The 20,298-nt window shown below is 53.8% G+C and overlaps 1 protein-coding gene across 1 annotated transcript; it reads right to left on the bottom strand.

The window, feature by feature from the left end:
* Positions 1–408: 408 nt before the first annotated feature.
* TSPAN16 (tetraspanin 16) lies at positions 409–7,922 on the bottom strand. Its single transcript, XM_045491052.1, is given in 6 exon segments — positions 409–510; positions 2,344–2,398; positions 2,400–2,449; positions 5,366–5,602; positions 7,102–7,177; positions 7,915–7,922. Coding segments are annotated over 6 exon segments (528 nt in total).
* Between the last annotated feature and the right edge of the window lie 12,376 nt (positions 7,923–20,298).

Genomic DNA, 20,298 nt, shown 5'->3' with positions numbered 1-20,298 from the left:
GGCCACTGTCACTATCCTACAGTGATCTCTGTTCCTCGTTATCGTTACATTTCAGGCCCTCTGTAAGGCAGGCAGTGTAGCCCCGAACCCAGCTTCCAACCCAGCTCTGCCAAGGCCACGTGACCTTGAGCCGTCCCTTCCCCAAGCCTCGGTTGCTCCTTCTGTGAAACGGGCGTGGTAACCTTGACCCACCCCCCCCTCCCCCAAGGCTGTGGGGTCAGAATGAGCTGAACACCCAACTCCAGTTACATTCTTCCTCCCTTGACCTTTTTTGCTGGGCTTCCTGCAAATAGGCAATTTTTATAAAAGTCACCAGCCCTGGGCAGGGGTGTGTGGGGGGGGGTGGGGGGGGGAGGTCTATCTAGGTGCTGTCCAACAAAATCTTGAGTGACCCCCTGGTGGATGGTGTCACCCTTGTGGGCTGCAGCCCCTGGGGTCCGAGGGACCAGCAGTCATTTCAAAGGAAGACCCAGAAAAGCCGGTGTAGTTCCTTGCCCCACAGCACTTTAGCTGCAGAGAGGAGGATAGGCACTTGAAGGATGCCCTTTCAACTCTGGAAATAATGAACACAATAGAAAGCATGGTCACCATGGCTACGGTCTAGAGTCGGCAAGATAGGCCTATGCCGGGGGGCTCTCGTGCTAAATGCCTCCCTCCCTCTAGCCGGTCAAGGCTCAGAACCCTCCCTGGGTGTTCATCTTTTTATTTTATTTTTTTTTGAGAGCGAGAGGGTGCAAGTGAGCGAGGGCCAGAGAGAGAGAGAGAGAGAAGCGGGGTACGAGCTCACCCAGTGTGGGACTCCAACTCATGAACCGTGCGATCCTGGCCTGAGCCAAAGTCAAGATGCGGAATGACTGAGTCACCCAGGCGCCCTGGGTGCCTAGTCATCTTACTTGGTGGTAAAAGCCGAACTCCTCCCCATGGCCCTTGAGCCCCTGCGCGACCTGCCGAGTCACCCCCAGGCCCTCATCTCCCTCCTCTCTCCGTCTTACTCACTCAGCGCCAGCCAGCCACGCTGGTCCCCTCACGGTTCCTCAAACGCACTTAGCCACCTCCAGCCCCGGGGCCTTTATACAGGCTGTTCCCTCTTTCTGGAACGCTATGCCCTCAAATACCTGCTCGGCTCTCTCACTCACTTTTCATTCAGCTCTCTATTCAAACGTCCCGCCCGGGGAAGGCCTGCCCTGAACCCTCTTTCCAAGTTAGCCACAGCCCCTGTATCAGCCAGGCGGGGTCAGGTGATGCTGCGTAACAGATGGCCCCTCAATCTCGACAGTTCACTTCCCACGCATGCTACACGCCCCTTGCGGCTTGGCAGGGGGGCTCTGCTTTATCAGAATGACTCAGGGACTCAGGCTGAGGAAGCAGCCACCGTCCAGATGTCCTACGGTCGTGGCAGGAGGAAAGAGAGCTCTCGGGGGGGCCCTGCACAGGCAATTAAATAATTTGGCCCAGAAGCGACCCACAAGACTTCCGGCCACAGCTCATTGGCCGGAAGGCATGGCAGGACCCCCGCAAAGGGGCCAGGACAGAGCATCCCACTGTGTGGTGACAATGGATGACACACAGCACCTTTGACTAACAGACCCTTACTCTCTCTGCCCTTTCCCTGCCTTGTTCTTCACGGCACGTATCGCCTCGGACACCCACGCTCACTTACTGATTTCTCGTCCGTGTCCCCACTTAAGCGCCAGGAACACCGGGCAAGGATTTTGCTCTGTGCCCTGCTGTGTCCCCAGAGCCCTGAACAGTGCCCAGCACGCAGTAGGTGCTCAATAAATATCAGGGCAAGGGCCGTACGAATGTATGAGAGACGTTCTCTCCCGTCTCGAGCCTCGGGAGCCAAAACTGGGATGCGGGAGGCCGCCTACCCATGGTGGGGCCCCCTCCCAAGCCTGAACGTGGCCCCACAGCAGTTCCCGGGCCCAAGCCCCGGATGTGACACACTCCTAGAGACAGGGAATGCTCTCTCCTTCCAAACCCTCCCTGGCTTCAGGGACGCTGCTAACCCACCCGCCCCAAGAGCTTAGACGCCACACGCCAGCCGGTCCGGCTCCTTAAACACCACGACGCTGAGCGTCCGACTTCGGCTCAGGTCCTGATCTCGCGGTTCGTGAGTTCGAGCCCCGCGTCGGGCTCTGTGCTGGCAGCTTGGGGCCTGGAGCCTGCTTCGGATTCTGGGTCTCCCTCTCTCTCCGCCCCTCCCCCGCTTGCGCTCTGTCTCTCAAAAACATGAATAAACATTAAAAAAAATTTTTTTTTTAATTTTTCTAACGGTTGAGACGGGTAACTTCATGTGGCGTGTCTTTTGCCACAACAACACACACAAGGTGTGAGCCTCACCGTCCCCGTGACCAAGTTCCATTCCGCGGAACAGTCGTCTGGCTCACTGTAATTATAGATTCTTCCTCAGGGTCGCGAAGACGTGCTCCAAGGCCACATCTTGAACCTCAGAGACGAAACAGGGAAGTGACGGACACACGGCAACGCAAGGTGCCCCGCTTGGTGAGGTTTCTCGGGGACAGAGCGGCGAGGCGGGGGTGTCCCTTCTGCCTGCCTCCTCCTGCACCCTTCACAGCCCATGCCCTGCCTGAGCTCTGGGTCTACACTGAAGGAGGATAAATCCTGGCTGCCATCACCCCCCCCCCCCCCCAGAGAAGAGCGTGGGTCTTGACCTCGTGCATCTGGTTGTACCCATCACAAACCTGAATCGTCTGCTCTTCTGAATCGCCCACAGGCCTGCTACACCCCCGATTTGGCTGTAACTCCATTAAAGCCTCCGCTATCATCTTTAGCCGCTGAATCGCTCTCCGCACAAAAGGGGCGAATGTAATTTTCTATTTTTTTTTTTTTTTTTTAAATAAGGGTCTAAATAAAACAGGCTTTTTGGACGAGGTGGAAGTCACGTGGCACAATAGCCACAAAGCACAGAAGGCGACACCGCGAAAAAGTCTCCCTCCCACCTTTTTCTCCCAGCCAACAAGTGCCTCCCACTCGGCCGCGGGTGACTGTTACTGTTTCCTGTGTCCCCAAAGAGGTATTCAATGTGTGTCAAAGCAAAGCATATTCTCATCATTCCTCTCCTTGCTTTGTAACTATTCTCACTGGTCGGCATCTGGCTGTTCTTTTTATTATTTTTTAAACTTTTTTTTTTTAATGTTTCTTTGTTTTTGTTTTTTTTCAACGTTTTTTTATTTATTTTTTTTTGGTACAGAGAGAGACAGAGCATGAACGGTGGAGGGGCAGAGAGAGAGGGAGACACAGAATCAGAAACAGGCTCCAGGCTCTGAGCCATCAGCCCAGAGCCCGACGCGGGGCTCGAACTCACGGACCGCGAGATCGTGACCTGGCTGAAGTCGGACGCTTAACCGACTGCGCCACCCAGGCGCTCCTATGATCATGATTTTTAAAATCTGTTTGCACATCCAGGCTTGGAGTTGCCAGACCGGCCCGTGGCTGGCTTTATCTAGCTAAGAAAGGCAGGAAGGCACAGCAGCGGGTACACATCCAGGGACCCACAAGGACAAACACGGATGCAGGGCTTAGCAGTCGTGGAACCCTAGACTAGCGGCTCATGGGACAGAGAGCGAGGATTAATATTCTTACCATGTCCCCGCCTCTCGGTGACCGAGGTGGCCAGAGTACTGATATCCAGGCGTCTGTATGTCCTTGATAGGTTCCATTTTCAGAACCTACCCCTAATCTGCCCGCTTCTCCCCCCCCCCCCCCCCCCCCCCCGCAGCCTCATGCCTCCCAGCCCCCACTGTCTCCCACCCGGACCAGCACAGTCCCTCCAGAACGGTCTCCCCACACCGTTCCCCCAAGGGCCACCAGAGGGCGCCCGTGAGTCCCTGAGTCAGGGCTCCTACCTCTTTTCAGAATCCTCTGTGGCTCCCAACACCATCAAAATGATTTTGCTTTGCTTTGCTTTTTTTTAATTTAATTTTTCTTTTTTCTTTTTTTAAGAAGACAGAGACAGCGGGGGAGAGAACCGAGGGAGAGAGAGAGAATCCTAAGCAGGCCCCGTGCTCAGCGCACAGCCCAACACTGGGCTCTATTCCACGACTTTGGGATCATGGCCTGAACCGAAAGCAAGAGTCCAATGCTCAACCGACTGAGCCACCAGGCGCCCCCTTGAGTTTGCTTTTTTTTGAGTGAGTTCTCAGAGGCTTTGGAGGGACAGGTACTAAGGGTAAGGCCAATCGGATTTGCTGATGGGTTGGACGTGGTGTGTGAGAGAGAGCACTCTGATTCCTCCAAGTTAAACTATAAATAAACTAGCAAATAGCGTCTGCATCAGATTGAAAAGGAAATGAAATATTTCAGGCACGGGACCTGTCCAATAAATAACTATTTGCTGAAGGGAGTAACTGAGGAATCAAACAAGATGATAGAGTTTCAGGGAGGAGGGGCGTGGGGGCGGGGTGCTTTTAATCATGGAGGTGGTTTATGCTCTGGGAGATGACCGTATTGAGGGTCTCCCTGAAACCCCCCCACACTGAAATAACCAGAGTTTTGCAGCAACACAGTGGAGGAAGGAAAACAAAACAAAAAAAAATGCTGGAGACAAATTTTACCTAGGGTGGGATAATCCACTCAGACACGATTCTAAAGGAAATGGGAGTGGGGAGACTGGGGGCCAGACTTTGGGGGGTTAACCAAGGCCGGGTGGGGCAAGACACGTAAAATCTGCAACACGCCGTCTGCACGATCGTGCTCAAAACTCTTGTACCTCGTGAACTTGGACACACATGACAGTGGCCACAGTGTGGCGTGAGTGGGAACGTACACACGGGCTGATGACACAGACCAGTGTGCCCAGAAAAGACCCAAGAAAAATGGAAATTAGCGCAGGCGGGAGAGGACTGACCCCTACCTCACACCACACTCCGATAATAAAACTCCCAAAAGCCAAAGAGCTAAAAGTGAGAAAGCAAGATGTAAAATTATGGGAAGAAGACCCGGGAGACTGTAATGTATGGCCTTGGGTGGGAGAGGAGTCCCGACCGAGATACATCATAGAGGAAGAACACGGATGCATTCTTTTTTACATTTTTTTTTTCAACGTTTATTTATTTTTGGGACAGAGAGAGACAGAGCATGAACGGGGGAGGGGCAGAGAGAGAGGGAGACACAGAATCGGAAACAGGCTCCAGGCTCTGAGCCATCAGCCCAGAGCCCGACGCGGGGCTCGAACTCACGGACCGCGAGATCGTGACCTGGCTGAAGTCGGACGCCTAACCGACTGCGCCACCCAGGCGCCCCCACGGATGCATTCTGATGCCGTCGTATGAGACCACAACGCTGAAAAGTAGGGGATGCCTGCTGCCAGGGGGCTGTGATGCGCGCGAGGAAGGATTCACACGGGAGGGTACTTTGGGGTCTGTGTGCAGATCCGACTTACAAACAAGAGAGTGTCTCTGCTTCCTATGGTTGCTCCAGACCACCCAGCAAAGCCAAGCAGCCCCGTGAGGCAGCTCATTGCCGGGCACAGGGAGCCAACGTGAAGGAGGTATGCGGAGGACAGCGCGAGGACCCTTGTCAGGAGAGCCCCTCTGAAGCTGCCATAGATGCCCCGGCCAGTGAGGATCACACCAGATATCTTTGGGACAGGAGTCAGACAGGGAAAAACAGTCTGTCAGTTGTATACAAATGGAGCTCTCCCAGGGGAGGGGAGAAGAGCAAAGGCGGATAAAGTCAGCAAAAACATTAAAAAATGATAATACCCGTGTACCCAGAGTTAGTGAGGATGTGGAGAGATCGGCTCATATATGGTTGCCAGGCAACAGACTTGTGTGTGTGTGTGTGTGTGTGTGTGTGTGTGTGAGAGGACCCTTCGCAGTTCATGTTTAAAATGTTAAAGGTTTTGGGGCGCCTGGATGGCTCAGTCGTTAAGCGGCCGACTTCGGCTCAGGTCATGATCTCACGGTCCGTGAGTTTGAGCCCCACGTCGGGCTCTGTGCTGACAGCTCAGAGCCTGGAGCCTGTTTCAGATTCTGTGTCTCCCTCTCTCTGCCCCTCCCTCGTTCATGCTCTGTCTCTCTCTGTCTCAAAAATAAATATTTAAAAATAAAAAATAAAAGGGGTGCCTGGGTGGCTCAGTCAGTTAAGCATCCGACTTCCGCTCAGGTCATGATCTCTCGGCTCGTGAGTTCGAGCCCTGAGTCAGGCTCTGTGCTGACGGCCCAGAGCCTGGAGCCTGCTTCGGATTCTGTGTCTCGTTCTCTCTCTGCCCCTCCCCCACTTGTGCTCTGTCTCTCTCTGTCTCTCAAACATAAATAAATGTAAGAAAAAAAATTTTTTTTAAATGCTTCTTTATCTTGAGAGAGAGTATGTGCTCACGAGTGGGGGAGGGGCAGAGAGAGAGGGAGAGAAAGAGGCCCAAGCAGCCCCCGGGCGGTGAGTGCAGAGCCCCCTGCGGGGCTCCATGAGGAGCTTGATCCCATGAACCGTGAGATCATGACCCAAGCTGAAATCAAGCGTTGGATGCTTAACCGACTGAGCCACCCAGGCGCCGCACGTGAAGCCTGCTTTAAAAAAGAAATGTACTTCAAAAAAAAGGAAAGAAATGTACTTGTCTCATTTAACTCCCGTGAAAATGTTACATCACAGGTAACAAGATGAAGAGTGGTCTTTAATATCCTTCTTTTTCTCCTGGCAGTCTTTCCTTAGTGCGATTCTGCTACCAAAACAATTGCTTCTTTAATGAGGTACATTCTGGGTCACTTTCATAGTAAGAAAAAAAAGTCTTTTTCGAAAAAGTTAAAGGACCAGGCAAATACCCTCTCCCTTTTGCCCTTCCCAAACAACTTAATTTTCCACAAGATTTGACTTAGAGCCGAGCTCCTCCACGGCCAACCCGGCCCCCCTCCCCCATCACACTCTTCTGTGCTGGATTTCACCAACTCTGGGTCCATGGAGCCTACACCCGTTCGCAACCTGTCCTGCTCCTCGTCCGTCTGCCCTACATCCCTCCTGCTTCCCCGGAGACCACCGAGCCGGATGCCGGTGAAATTTGGATCAACTTATTTCTGTCTTTGAGGGAGACAGCTATGGAGGAAGGGCGGCAAAGCCCCAGGGTCTGGGTGGTGACATACTTACCGCCGTGAAGCCATTGAAGAAAGAGAGTCTCTTCCAGGAAGAGTAGGGAGTGTGCATTTCAGCCGTGTCAGCCAGACTGGGGTGCTCCGGAGGTTGAAGTCAGCATCTCTCCTAAACCCCTGGGCTACGGTTTCCCCAGATGGTATAGGGCCGGGGTCGGGGGCACCCAGGCTGGTTTGCTGTGCAACCCCCCCCCCCCCGCTCTCCTGGCAGCCTGATCGTCTGCCAGGGAGGGGGCCCCAGCAGTTACCTCTCCTCCTTCATAAGTTTTTATCACATCACAACTGGATGCTGGAGCAAAGGCTCCCAGTGCCAGGGAAGCAGATGCCCCGAAATGCCCCTGCGGGCTCCTCGTTCTCCACCAGGGGTGGAGAAAAGGCACGATGTGCTGCCCTGGCACCCCCTAGGTGCCACCTGGGCCCCGTAGGTATAGTGCTCAGCACTGACCACTCTTATGGTTAATAACCCCGCTACGCTGGGGGCTCCAAGTGGGTGGGGTCCTGGGCTGTCCTAGTCACGGTTGCGTTCCCAAAGCCTGGTACACAGTAGGTGCTCAAGAAACTGACGTGGAATAAATGAATGAGTGAATGAAGCTCCATGAAGCAGCATCTAGCTACAAGCCATCGGGTCCCCTAAGCCTCTGCCTACACATCAGCTCACTGAACTCATTCCTCTCACGGGGCTCAGAGGCCGAGGTAACTGCCCAAAGCGACACAGGAAGCAAGGTCAGTCAAGGCTGGGCTTTGAAGCTCCGAGAGGGACATGAACGCGGCAACCTCTGACACCCCTCCACCCTGCCAACTCCGGCCCCACTTCCGCATTTCGGCCCAAACCTGTCCTTTCTCCCTCGGAAGGCTGCTCAGCCATAGCAGGTGAAGCAGGTTGCCTCGAGCCTGTGCCATTGATCACTGGGCCTTTCTTGATGATGACAGACCCACAGCAGGCATTTCAGAGCAAAAATTATGCACTTGGCATTGAGGGCTGCCCCCCAACTCCTGCAGCCCTTAGCCCACATTGTCTCCCTGCCCCCCCCCCCCCCCCCCCCCCGCCCAGGTCCGTGCTACTCCACTCATGTGCCCTCTATCCAGCCCTGGGTTGGAGGGTGTGTGTGAGCAGGTCCTTGGAGGGCTCAGGACTTTCAGAATCTTCTGTGCCCGCCCCCGCCCCTACAAAGGGCTCAGCTCAAAGGGAGAAAATACTTTCCATTTAAATAACAAATGTTTGTCAAACTGTCTGCTCTTTGGAATATGTGGAACTAAAGATGTTCATGTAGGAGTCACTGCCTCCTCCCTGGACGACAGGCCACATTCACGGCTAGGAGTGTGTCCTTCCATGACTTTCTCTAAAAGGTCATTTGAAATAAGGAGCCTAAGAGCCAGGGGCTGAGGGCCCGAAAGCGGGGACGCAAAGGAGGGTGAGAAAAATGGAGATGCGAGGGAGCATGGGGAAATGCAGGGATGCGCATGAGGGCGTGAAAATGTGGGCAAAAGTGGGCAGGAAAGTGTTGGCGCAAAGGAGGAAGGGAGAGGGGTGGCGCAGAGGGCAGGAAAATGGAACACAAGGAAGGGCAGGGAGGACGGGAGGCAGAGTGGAGGCCGAAGGAGAGCATGCCGGGCGGTGGCTGGAGGAAAAGTGGGACCCTAGGCCTGGCGGGTGAGGTTCCTCCTCCGAAGCCCCGCCCCAGAGGCAGTTCCCCCCCGCCCCCCCCCAAGTCCCCTCCCCGCCCCGGCGTCCCTGCAAGGACCAGGCTCCGGTCTCGGCCTCTCGCGCCCCCTGGCGGTCGTCAGCGGAAGCGCGGCCCTACACGGGTCCCCCACGCTAGTCTCCCAGCCGGTCGCGGTCCCCCAGAGCCACCGCTCTGTCCGCCAGTGGGAGGAAATGGCGCGTGTCTGTGACGCACCCTCCAAGCCCCCCTAACCCACACCAACTGAACTGACGCGAAGAGACAGAATTGTGCAGGCATCCGGCGAATCACAAAGGTCAGACATTTGGCAAAAACAAAAACAAAAAGGCAAAAAAGAAAAAAGAAAATCATACAGGAAATTAGTGCAATCTGTCAGTAATAGTTCAGAGGTTCTAGAAAACACTGAAAAGCTGCTCTTGAAGGGGAGCTGCAGAGCCACCAGGAAGACATTTAAATATTACTGTAGAAATAGCAGAGGTACTCCAATTTTGCTTAATCACAGAGCTTGGGGTGTGTTAAGATAGTCATAGTTCATTTCTCTCCTGCTTTGTCTCCTTTTTTTTTTTTTTAATGTTTGTTTTTGAGAGAGAGAGAGAGAGATCGGAAGTGAGGGGCCGAGAGAGAGGGAGACAGAGGATCCAAAGCGGGCTCCGAGCTGAGAGCAGAAAGCCCCGTGTGGGGCTCGAACTCACAAACCGTGAGATCATGACCTGAGCTGAGGTCAGCCACTTAATCGGCCGAGCCACCCAGGCGCCCCAACAAGGGGACATCTTATGGCTTCCGTTGTTTTAGTAACCATCATTGGGGGGTGGAGGTAACAAATCAGAAACGACTATCCAATAAAAAAAAAGTCTGGAGTGCAGGACGGAAAGGGAAAGGGTTTCTCTTGAGGTCTTTCTCCCTGGCTTGCACATGGGCATCTTCTCCAGGCGTCTTCACATGGTCTTCCCTCCGGGAGTATCTGTCACTTAATCTTCTTCCTCGAAGGACACCAGGCCCATCGGCTCAGGGCCCATCCAGAGAGACATCATTTCACCTTCAATATCCATCCATCGCTTGTAACAAGTTGATCCCACTGATGCAAGATGATAATGGGACAAGCCACTTGGCGGGGAGAGGACATATATGGTAACCCTCTGCGTTTTGCATCCAATTTTTCTGCAAGCCTAAAATTAAAAAAATAAATAAATTCTATTAATTAAAAAGAAGAAAACTCTGGTAGTGGCATCTTTTTTTTTTTTTTTTTTGCTCCACATTTGCACTATTTAATATTTATTTTTAAAGTCTTTTTTTAAAAGAGGAAATAGACGGGTGCCTGGGTGGTTCAGTCGGTTAAGTGTCCGACTTCGGCTCAGGTCATGGATCTCACGGTTTGTGGGTTCGAGCCCTACGTTGGCCTCTGTGCTGACAGCTCAGAGCCTGGAGCCTGCTTCCGATGCTGTCTCCCTCTCTCTCTCTGACCGTCTCCTGCTCGTACTTTGTGTCTCTCTCTCAAACATAAATAAACATTAAAAAAAAAAGAAAGAACATGGAAATCTCTGCTATTTATTCACTGGTGGGGGAGGCAGGGTTGTTTTGAAAGAAATGAAATAATAAATCCCCAATTTACAGATGGATAAACTGAGGCATGAAAATTAAAACATCTGGCCCATGTCACAGATAGAAAGTGGTGAAAGTCAGAATTTGACCCCAGGGTTGTAGTCTTTTTTATTTTTAATTTTTTTCTTAACGTTGATTTATTTTTGAGAGCGTGAGCAGGGGTGGGGCAGAGAGAGAGGGAGACGCAGAATCCGAAACAGGCTCCAGGCTCCGAGCTGTCAGCACAGAGCCCGACGCGGGGCTCGAACCCAAGAACCGCAAGGTCATGACCTGAACTGAAGTTGGACGCTCCACCGACTGAGCCACCCACACGCCCCCCAGGGTCTCAGTCGCCACATAGATGTTTTGGTGGTTTCAGGGCGCCCGTCCTGCCTTTTGCCCCTGAGGACAGACAAACAGTCTTTCCTGTGTTAAAATATGGAATCCATCAGAGCCTCGGAGGTTCAATGGTGTGGAAAAACTATCTATCTCAGCAGCACTGCAGAGAGGACACAGCGGATTCCAAAGCTGTGCATTCAGAACAATCCCAACTTTTGACAAAGGCGAGCAGATACCCGTTCTGTAGAGAAAAACGACCAGAATGAAAGCCACAAAATCACCAGCGTCGGTGAGCTTTTGAACGACTTTCTTTGTTCTTATGTCGTTTTTCTCCGGAAATGTCCTCCAGTGGTCTGTAAGGAGCATGTCTTCCTTAGGCACGCGGGGGAAAAGATGTTTTTTTTTTTTTTTTAATTTTTTTTTTCAACGTTTATTTATTTTTGGGACAGAGAGAGACAGAGCATGAACGGGGGAGGGGCAGAGAGAGAGGGAGACACAGAATCGGAAACAGGCTCCAGGCTCTGAGCCATCAGCCCAGAGCCCGACGCGGGGCTCGAACTCACGGACCGCGAGATCGTGACCTGGCTGAAGTCGGATGCCTAACCGACTGCGCCACCCAGGCGCCCCGGGAAAAGATGTTTTTAAGAAAACGAAGGGAAGTTGCGATCGTAAAAGGGGACCCCGGGAGGGGCTGAAGGACAGGGGTCCAGGCTGCAACGACAGGTGTTGTCTGGGAGCAGGACCTCTGCATTCTTGGACGAGATCTCTCGCCGTCTCCGGGGACATCTCCTTGCTGCCTCTGGTGTCGACGACGTTGGAAACCGCGACCTCCTCTGTGACCACGGGAGTGAGAGAGAATTTGCAGAGACAAAAACCGGCCTGGCCCCAAACTCAGCCATGATCTCAGGGGTCAGGGAAAACAGTCCCACCCAGCCCCGGAATTTCCTCCGCAGGCTGCACGCGGACTGTTTTCTGTTGTTCTCTCTTAACAGATCTGAAAGAGTTGGCGTGTCCGTTTCTTGGAGCCCCTGCATTTTACTTGACAATCCAGAGGGACCGTGGGGGGAAGCCTCGTGTTCCAGGCCACGCTGCTGAGATCCGAGGGCTGTCTTCTGAGTCCAAAGTCAGGCCTTCTCTGTGATCAGTGGCAACTGCCCATTCGCTAATTCATCCTATTTTTGGAATGCGAGCATCCATTGAGCGCCTAGTGTATGCCAACCGTTGTGCCAAAACAAACCAGGTGCTGTCCCTGCCTTCACGAACTCAGATACTAGAGGGACCCAGGTGTGTAAACAGATGATTACAATACCGGAGCTGGCTTCTTTCTGAGAACATGGGCCAGCAGCGATCTGGCTACCTGACACGGCAGCCTGGTCCAGTATTGTGGACCCCAGCTTGAACCCTCACTCCTTGGGCCAGGAAGTGCTCACGCCTCCATGAGCCAAAGGGGACTCTGCCCCTGCGGTCGTCCCATTTGGAAGTCTGGCCTTATCTCTGCACTGCAGTCTCCTCCTCTCGGGCCTGGCTTCTGGAGTCTGCCAGGGGTAGGCTCTGAGCCTTCATCCTCGGCCCTTCTAACACCCCAGGATCGTCCAGGCATCACCTGACGCCTTCTAGGTGTTTAATGTGGCCAGATGTAGCAGCCGGCTTCTCTAGGCAAAACAAAGCCTAGTCTGGCCACTTTCCGTCACAAAAGTAGGCTGTGCTATGGTTGTACCGATATGAAGTACCTAGAAGCTTATAGAAACAGTTTATTTATTTTTGAGAGACAGAGCATGAGCAGGGGAGGGGCAGAGAGAGAGGGAGACAGAATCCGAAGCAGGCTCCAGGCTCTGAGCTGTCAGCACAGAGCCCGACGCGGGGCTCGAACTCACGAACCGCGAGATCACGACCTGAGCTGAAGTCGGACGCTTCACCGACTGAGCCACCCAGGCGCCCCTGGATGGCTCCTGTTTTTACCCGAAGCGGGGTTCAAGCTCACCAGATGTGGGACTTGAACTCATAAACCGGGATATCATGACCTCAGCCAAAGTCAGGCGCCTAACAACGAAGCCACCCGGGTGCCCCAAATTGTGTATTTAAACGGGCGTAGTATAGTATGTGAATTATACTTCAGTTATATCTCAACATCTATTTTTATGTTTTTACTTTTTTTAAACGTTTATTTATTTATTTTGAGAGAGAAAGAGAGAGCGAGAGTGCGGGAGAGGCAGAGGCAGAGAATCCCAAGCAGGCCCCGCGCGGTCAGCGCAGAGCCCGACTCGGGGCTCGAACTCACAAACTGTGAGATCACAACCGGGGCCGAAACCAAGAGTCGGCCGCTTAACTGACTGAGCCACCCAGGCGCCGCTCAATATGTATTTTTAAAAGATAATGGTTTTTGCTTCTGAGCCGGGAGTGAAGGCGGCTGAGGTCAGCTGTTCGTCGCGGGAATATATCTGAAAGATCAACGAGGGAGGAGGTTTCCCAAGGCGCCTAGAGCCTGCAGCTCAGCCCAGCCCTGAACTAGTAACCATTTCCTTTGTGGCGGTGAAGCAACGTGCCACGACCTTACTTTGTGGCCCGAAACCGCAAAGGAGGTTCCTGTGGTCCTTCCCACATCAGAAGCTTCTCCTCATGGGTTTTTGAGGCACACACTGTGCCTTCTGTAGCTCTGAGGTCTGGCTCCCACCCACCTGCAGGGGACCCTGTCCCCTCTCGGCATGGCTGGCCCCGGCCCGTTAATCCCAGTTGCCCGAGACTCTCGACCCTCATGTCATCTTCTGGCCCCTGGGATGGTTCTGTCTTAAGGAGACCTTGTTTTGGGGCGCCTGGGTGGCGCAGTCGGTTAAGCGTCCGACTTCAGCCAGGTCACGATCTCGCGGTCCGGGAGTTCGAGCCCCGCGTCAGGCTCTGGGCTGATGGCTCAGAGCCTGGAGCCTGTTTCCGATTCTGTGTCTCCCTCTCTCTCTGCCCCTCCCCCGTTCATGCTCTGTCTCTCTCTGTCCCAAAAATAAATAAACGTTAAAAAAAATTAAAAAAAAAAAAAAAAAGGAGACCTTGTTTTAACTTAATTACGTTTTAAGTTTTTTATTTATTTTTGAGAGAGAGAGAGAGAGAGAGACACGGAGTATGAGTGGGGGAGGGGCAGAGAGAGAGAGAGAGGGAGACACAGACTCTGAAGAAGGTTCCAGACTGAGCTGTCAGCACAGAGCCTGACGCAGGGCTCGAACTCGTGAACTGCGAGATCATGACCGGAGCCGAAGTCGGACGCTTAACCGACTGAGCCATCCAGGCGCCCCTTCACTTAGTTACCTCTTGAAGGACCCTATCTCCAAATACAGTCCCATTCTGAGTTGCTGGGGGATACGCTTCAATGTAGGAATTTGGGGCGACATAATTCAGTCTGTAAAAGGAAGTGAGAAGGGAAGGCAGTCAGTAAGGGGGGGCAGGTCTAGGGTCACAGGCAACTAGGGGCTCAGTCCCGCCAGGGATCCCCAGGAGACGGCATAGGACGCGTACTTTAGTCTTCCCCTCCTGCAGGTGAAGGAGCTGGGGTTCCCGTCCACCACCCCCATCGGCTGAGGGCTATTCCCAGGGGGCGTTCATTCTTAGACATTTCTCTCCTGTTCTGTGCAGCCTCCTGAGAAAACTCTCCGACGAAGGTGTCTGGATGTTGGCCACATCTCGTGCCCAAGCTGTCCGCAGGGTCACGTCGGGTGATAAAGGACTACTTCTCTATGTCTCGCTTTCCTCATCTGTAAAATGGGACCGGTGAGAGAATAGAGCCAGCCTAGGTTCACAGCACAAGGTAGGACCGGCCTGGAGCTGCCGGGGAGGGGTGGGGGGGTAGCGGGGAGGGGGGGTGGCGGGGAGGGGTGGGGGGGGTAGCAAGGTCCATCCTGCCATCCGCTGCTGGGCTTCTAGTTTCCATGTCAAAAGTGGGTGAATCAAAATAAAACACAAGCAAAAAACACCTTCTGTACGCCCTTCGAATAAGTGCCTCAGTTTCCTGAATGCCTCTCCTCTGGGCCTCCGCTTATGCTTTTCCCACTGCCCGGAAGGCTGTTCACCTGCCTGCCTCCAGCATAGCTTTAAGCCCCAGCGTAGAGGCCCGCTCCCCCCAGACACCCTCCGGCTGGGTCGAACATGGCCTCAGGGCTCCCACAGTGCCTGGGTGTCCCCACCATGGCCCTGATTCCTGGGTGGTCATCATCGGCTCACCTGCTGGTGGGCCCCAACACTCCCCAACCGCCCCCCCCCAAGCCCCCTCCCTCTGTCCCTTAGTGTCAGCCCCTCCCCCCAGCCCAGCCCCAGACCCAGCCCAACACCGCGATCTGCGATCTGGGCTCCCACACTAGAGTTCTGTCTTTCTGAGAATGTTCTATAAATGGAATCATACGATATGTAGCCTTTTGAGTCTGGCCTCTTTCACTGCAGCATAAAGCATTTGAGCATAAAGCTTTGTGGCCTGTATCAATAGTTTGTTCCTTTCTGTTACTGAAGAATATTCCATTGTACGCATGGAAGCTAGTAGGTTTCACATCACCCATTGAAGGACAGTTGGGTTGTTTCCAGCTATTGGTGATTATGAATAAAGCTTTTACAAATAATAGGGGCGCCCGGGTGGCCCAGTCAGTAAGCGTGCAACTTCAGTTCAGGTCACGATCTCACAGCTTAGGAGTTCGAGCCCCGTGTTGGGCTCTGTGCTGACCGCTCGGAGCCTGGAGCCTGCTTTGGATTCTGTGTCTCCCTCTCTCTCTGCCCCTCCCCCACTCATGTTCTGTCTCTCTCTCCTCCAAAAATAAATAAACATTAAAAAAATTTTTTAAAAACCAATTATACGCAGGTTTTTATGTGAACATAACTTTTCATTTTTAAAACTGTGGCTGTGGGATGGTTGGGTCAGATGGGTGGCTGCGTGTTTCGTGTTCTAAGAACCAACGAACTTTTCCAGAATGGCTGTACCATTTTGCATGGCCACGAGCAGCGTCTGAGACGTCCACTTTCTCTGCATCCTCCTCAGCATTTGGTATCGTTATTTTTAGTTTAGTTGTTCTAATAAGCATAAAAAAAAAGACTTTGGGGCACCTGGGTGGCTCAATCGGTTAAGCGTCTGACTTTGGCTCAGGTCATGATCTCGCAGTCTGTGGGTCGAGCCCCGCGTCGGGCTCTGTGCTGACAGCTCGGAGCCTGGAGCCTGCTGAGGATTCTGTGTCTCCCTCTCTCTCTGCCCCTCCCCCACTTGCACTCTGTCTCTCTCCCTCAGAAATAAATACGCATTAAAAATTAAAAAATAAAAATTAAAAAAAAGGCTTTTAAGGCTGACATTGAGAGACAAAGTGTAGGATTTGAACCCGAGCATCTGAGTGTCTAATCTCTTTTTCTTCACACGACTGCTTTGTTTTATTTTTAAAAATTTTAAATATATTGTTTAATGTTTATTTATTTTGAGAGTGAGTGGGGGGCGGGCAGAGAGAGGGAGAGAGAGAATCCCAAGGAGGCTCCGCACTCAGCACACGAGCCAGATGCGGGGCTCGATCTCACCACAGCGAGGTCATAACCTGCATTGATACCAAGAGTTGGACGCTTAACCGACTGAGCCACCAGGCGCTCCTGTCCTCATCATTTTCTATGTAAAGACTAGATTGCTAGTAATGACGCACTAGCCGAATCCAAGCGTTCGCAGGTTTGTAACTTCGAAACGTGTGGCCGATTTGTCCTCCCTTTGACATTGACCTAAAGACACCTGTGCCAGTGATGGACATGAGAATTGGATCTTTCTGGAACAAACCACAGGGTGTCCCTGCAGTGCTCTGCGCCCCTCCGTGGCTCCCCACTACCTGAAGGGCTATGCCCAGGGCTCCCACTGGGAGGCCTTGAAAACCCACCCCCTTCTCCCCCGTGCCCTCTACCCAGGTGACCTTCTACTTCTCTGTCTTTGCCTTGCTGGTCCCTCGGCCTGGAATTCCCTCCCTCCCTAACTCGGCCTGGCCGACACCAGCATTGACATCACCTCCTTCCAGAAGTCCCCTGTGCCTGGCATACAGCAGGCGCTCAGTAAATGCTGCCGGAGTAAATGAAGGAAGGAAGGAAGGAGGTGAGAAAGGGGAGGGCCATGCTGTAGGGAGCAGCTGAGGGGGTCTGTAGGCCACAGGGAGGACCATGGCTCCTTTCTGGGGCAATGGGGAGCCAGAGCAGGCTTTGAGCAGGGAAAGGGCCTGCTGAAAAATTTCCCTTATTTGCAGGGGTAACTTTTTGTGCCCCGGGCCCTTACAAGGGGATGTGTGTAAGTTCATAAATCAAACAGCTAGGATGGCGAAGGAAACCCATTACAAACCCATGACATTGGGATATGGGTATCAAAATCTGTTTTAGTTGTGATGGAATCTGGGCCTTTCTTAACACCTCGAATAGCAAGGCGGCGGGGGGTGGGGGGCAGCTCTCACGAATGTTATCGTTAGAAGCCAGGGAGCACACGTGATGCGAGTTTTTCCCTCCCAGTTCATAAGCGCCTGAATTCTATTTGCAAACCCCTTGGGTGCCTAGGGACCCTGGCGGAAACCCCCTGAAGGTTGGGGTGCAGGAAGGGCACACAGAAAGGGAGCTAACTTGGCAGAGTGTCACTGAGAGGGACAGGAATGATTTCCAGGGATGATGGACAAGCATCCAGACAGACCAGCATCCGGCGGCTGGGCCATCTGTTCAAAGAAAAACAGGAAGACGGTGCCCTGCCCCTCTGGCCTCTCTGGGCCCAGCCTTTGTCTTTGTGACTATAACTCCCAAAGGCAGGCCTGGAGTGCCTGAGTCGGCTCCCAGCTTCCTTCCCCAGCTCCGGAAGCTGCAGGAAAAACAATCTGACAAGGGCAGGATCTCCCAGGCTCTGTGCTCTCCCGACAACACTTCAGGGGTCCCCATCACAGCCCGATAGGGTCAGCTCTGGGGGTAACATCCCATTTCACAGATGAGGAAACTGACGGCCAGAGAGGCCCCAGGTCACCCAGCCCGGCTGTGGCTAAGCTGGGGCCTGGAATTCAGGTCTCTTTGGATTCCAAGTCCCTCCTGTGGCCACTCCTACTCTGAGTCCACCACCTACCCCAGGATACCTATTCATTCATTCATTCATTCATTCATCAGGTTGATTCACCAGGTTGCCAAAATGCATCTGAAGAACGAGGGGGAGAGGGGCGCCTGGGTGGCTCAGTCGGTTAAGCGTCCGACTTCGGCTCAGGTCATGATCTCATGGTCTGTGGGTTCGAACCCTGTGTCGGGGTCTGTGCTGACAGCTCAGAGCCTGGAGCCTGTTTCCGACTCTGTGTCTCCCTCTTTCTCTGACCCTCCCCTGTTCATGCTCTCTCTCTGTCTCAAAAATAAATAAATGTTAAAAAAAATTAAAAAAAAAAAAAAAAAGGAGGGGAGAGATTTCCCTCAACATGACAGACCCGAGTTCAAGTTTTACAACTCAGAAGTGTGCTTTGAGTTGGGCGGTTGCTCCTCTCGGCCTCGGTTTCCTGCACCTGCAGATCGATGACCTGGGGTGATGACACCCCCCCCCCCCGACCACCACCAAGGGTTAGTTGGAGCCTGCACACAGCAGGAGCTGAGGAGATGCCTGTTGAACGGATGTCCTTTGCATCCCGCTCCCGGCACCCGGCCTTACCTGCTTACGATCCCCAATTCCCTTTCCTTGTGGAAAGAGCGTGCCCTGCCTGTGGGCAGTAGAGCTGAGGAGGGCAGGGCAAATGTCCTGAGCCGGCGGATCCTGCTATTCCTGTCATGGGCACCAGGGGGCAGTGGGTGCCCACTTCAGCTTTCTTCTCCCTGCCCCCAGCGCCCCTCACCCAGGTTGGGCAGCTGAGACATTGATCCTCCCCCTGACCCCCGCCATCAGGCTGGCTTCTCCCACCACACTGATGGTGGAAACGGTAGACACTAGGGGACAGAGGGGCATCAGGGTCCTCTGGCCACTGGACCCTTGCACCACTCTGCCTCATTCATTCTCTTATTGGACACCTCCTATATGCACAGCCCCATGCTAGGCGTTGGGGACACAGCAATGAATAAAGCAGAGAAAAATCCTTGTCCTCATGAAGCTGACTTATGAGTGGGAGAGGCGGCCATCATGGAATCAGGCCGTTACAACCGAGGGTGATCGGGGGGCTGTGAGGGGGAACCCCAGGGGCTGGAGGCAGGAGGTCCCAGAGGAACCCCTGAGCCAGCTTGGGCAGGGAAGGGAGGTGGCCAAGGAAGGCTTCCAAGAAGCATGAGATCTAAGAATGAATGGCAGTTAGGAGTTCGCGCAGGTGCAGAGTAGGGGAAACAGTGTTCCAGGAGGGGGTACGGCCTGTGCCGAGGTGTGCAGGCAGCGGCCTCCCACCCCACACAGAAAGAGAGGCGAGAACACTATAATGCTACACGGACTCAAACAGTGACGTCCTGGAACGAACACTGAGCAGCACGTCAGGGGAATGGAGGAGAAAGAGGCTAGAAAGAGATATTCACATGGCGCCAGCGATGTGCCCGGGGGTGGGGACCTCTTGGAGACGAATGGCCGGCCACTTAGACACGGTGTGATTGGGGATGCACAAGCAGCTGTAGGAGGCAGAGATGTCCAAGCTGAGACTGAAGGGATGAAGAAGGGGTCAAGCGGACAAGGAGTGAGTGGAACAGCATTCTAGGTGGTGGGAACAGCAGGGGGCATCGGCGTGAAGAGAGATGATCTTCAGCTCCGCTCCCTCACTGGCACGGGGGTTCGACCACCTGTCTGCAGCCCAGCCATCTCCCACCTGGACCTGTGCTGTCCCTCCTCCCAGGTACACAGGGGCTTTCCCCCATATCCCACAGACTGTTGCTCACTGCAGCCAGAGGAGGCCAAAGTCCCCATCAAGCTTGGCCTCTGTTTGAGCAGCTGCCTGGGTCACCCTAGCCCCGCCTGGCTGAGTCAGGCCTGGCATACCCTGGAGAGGAACTGCCCCGCCAATCAGGTCTGGTAGGCACCAGTGGGGCAGCAGCCTCCAGGGGGGCAGCTAGCTGGGGCATGGCCTTTACTTGGAAGGGTCTTTGAAGCAGCCTCTTGACCCAGACAGGGCTTCGAATCGTTGGGTTCATAGTCCCCGTCGGCTCCTGTGTGGCATCAGCTTCCCCAAGGGCCTGGAGCTCTGAGCTCCCGATGTCTGTGCCTCGTGCTGTGCCGGGCCGCAAGCCCTCATGGGGCAGATGAGGAAATGGAGGTTCAGAGAGGTTGAGAGATTTACCCTGGGTCCCACAGCCTGGCCCGGGGCCGGGACTCTGTCGGTTATTTAGAAACAAACATTTCCCCGGGGCGGGCTCCCTGGGTGACAAATCTGGAATCACAGATCTGACGCTGACTCACCGGGTGAAACTGGGCAAGTCGCCCTGCTGCTCTGGGCCTCAGTGTTCTCATCTGTAAGAGTGGGGTGGTGATGGCACCCCTATGCGGGAAGGGGAACGGCATGTGCAAAGTTGGAGCTGTGCTCTAGTGTTCAGAGGGCGTTGAGGGGGTGGGCAGCTGTAGTGGGGGAGGTGACGCACGGCCTCTCCTGGGCCTTGGGAAGGCCTTTGACGATTCTAAGCGGAGGAGGGACCCGATCTGACTC

This window comes from Leopardus geoffroyi, chromosome A2 (genome assembly GCF_018350155.1).
Source record: "Leopardus geoffroyi isolate Oge1 chromosome A2, O.geoffroyi_Oge1_pat1.0, whole genome shotgun sequence".
Taxonomy (NCBI): Eukaryota; Metazoa; Chordata; class Mammalia; order Carnivora; family Felidae; genus Leopardus; species Leopardus geoffroyi.
Note: the sequence above shows the minus strand (reverse complement) of the source record. Positions and strands in the feature narration are given on the sequence as shown.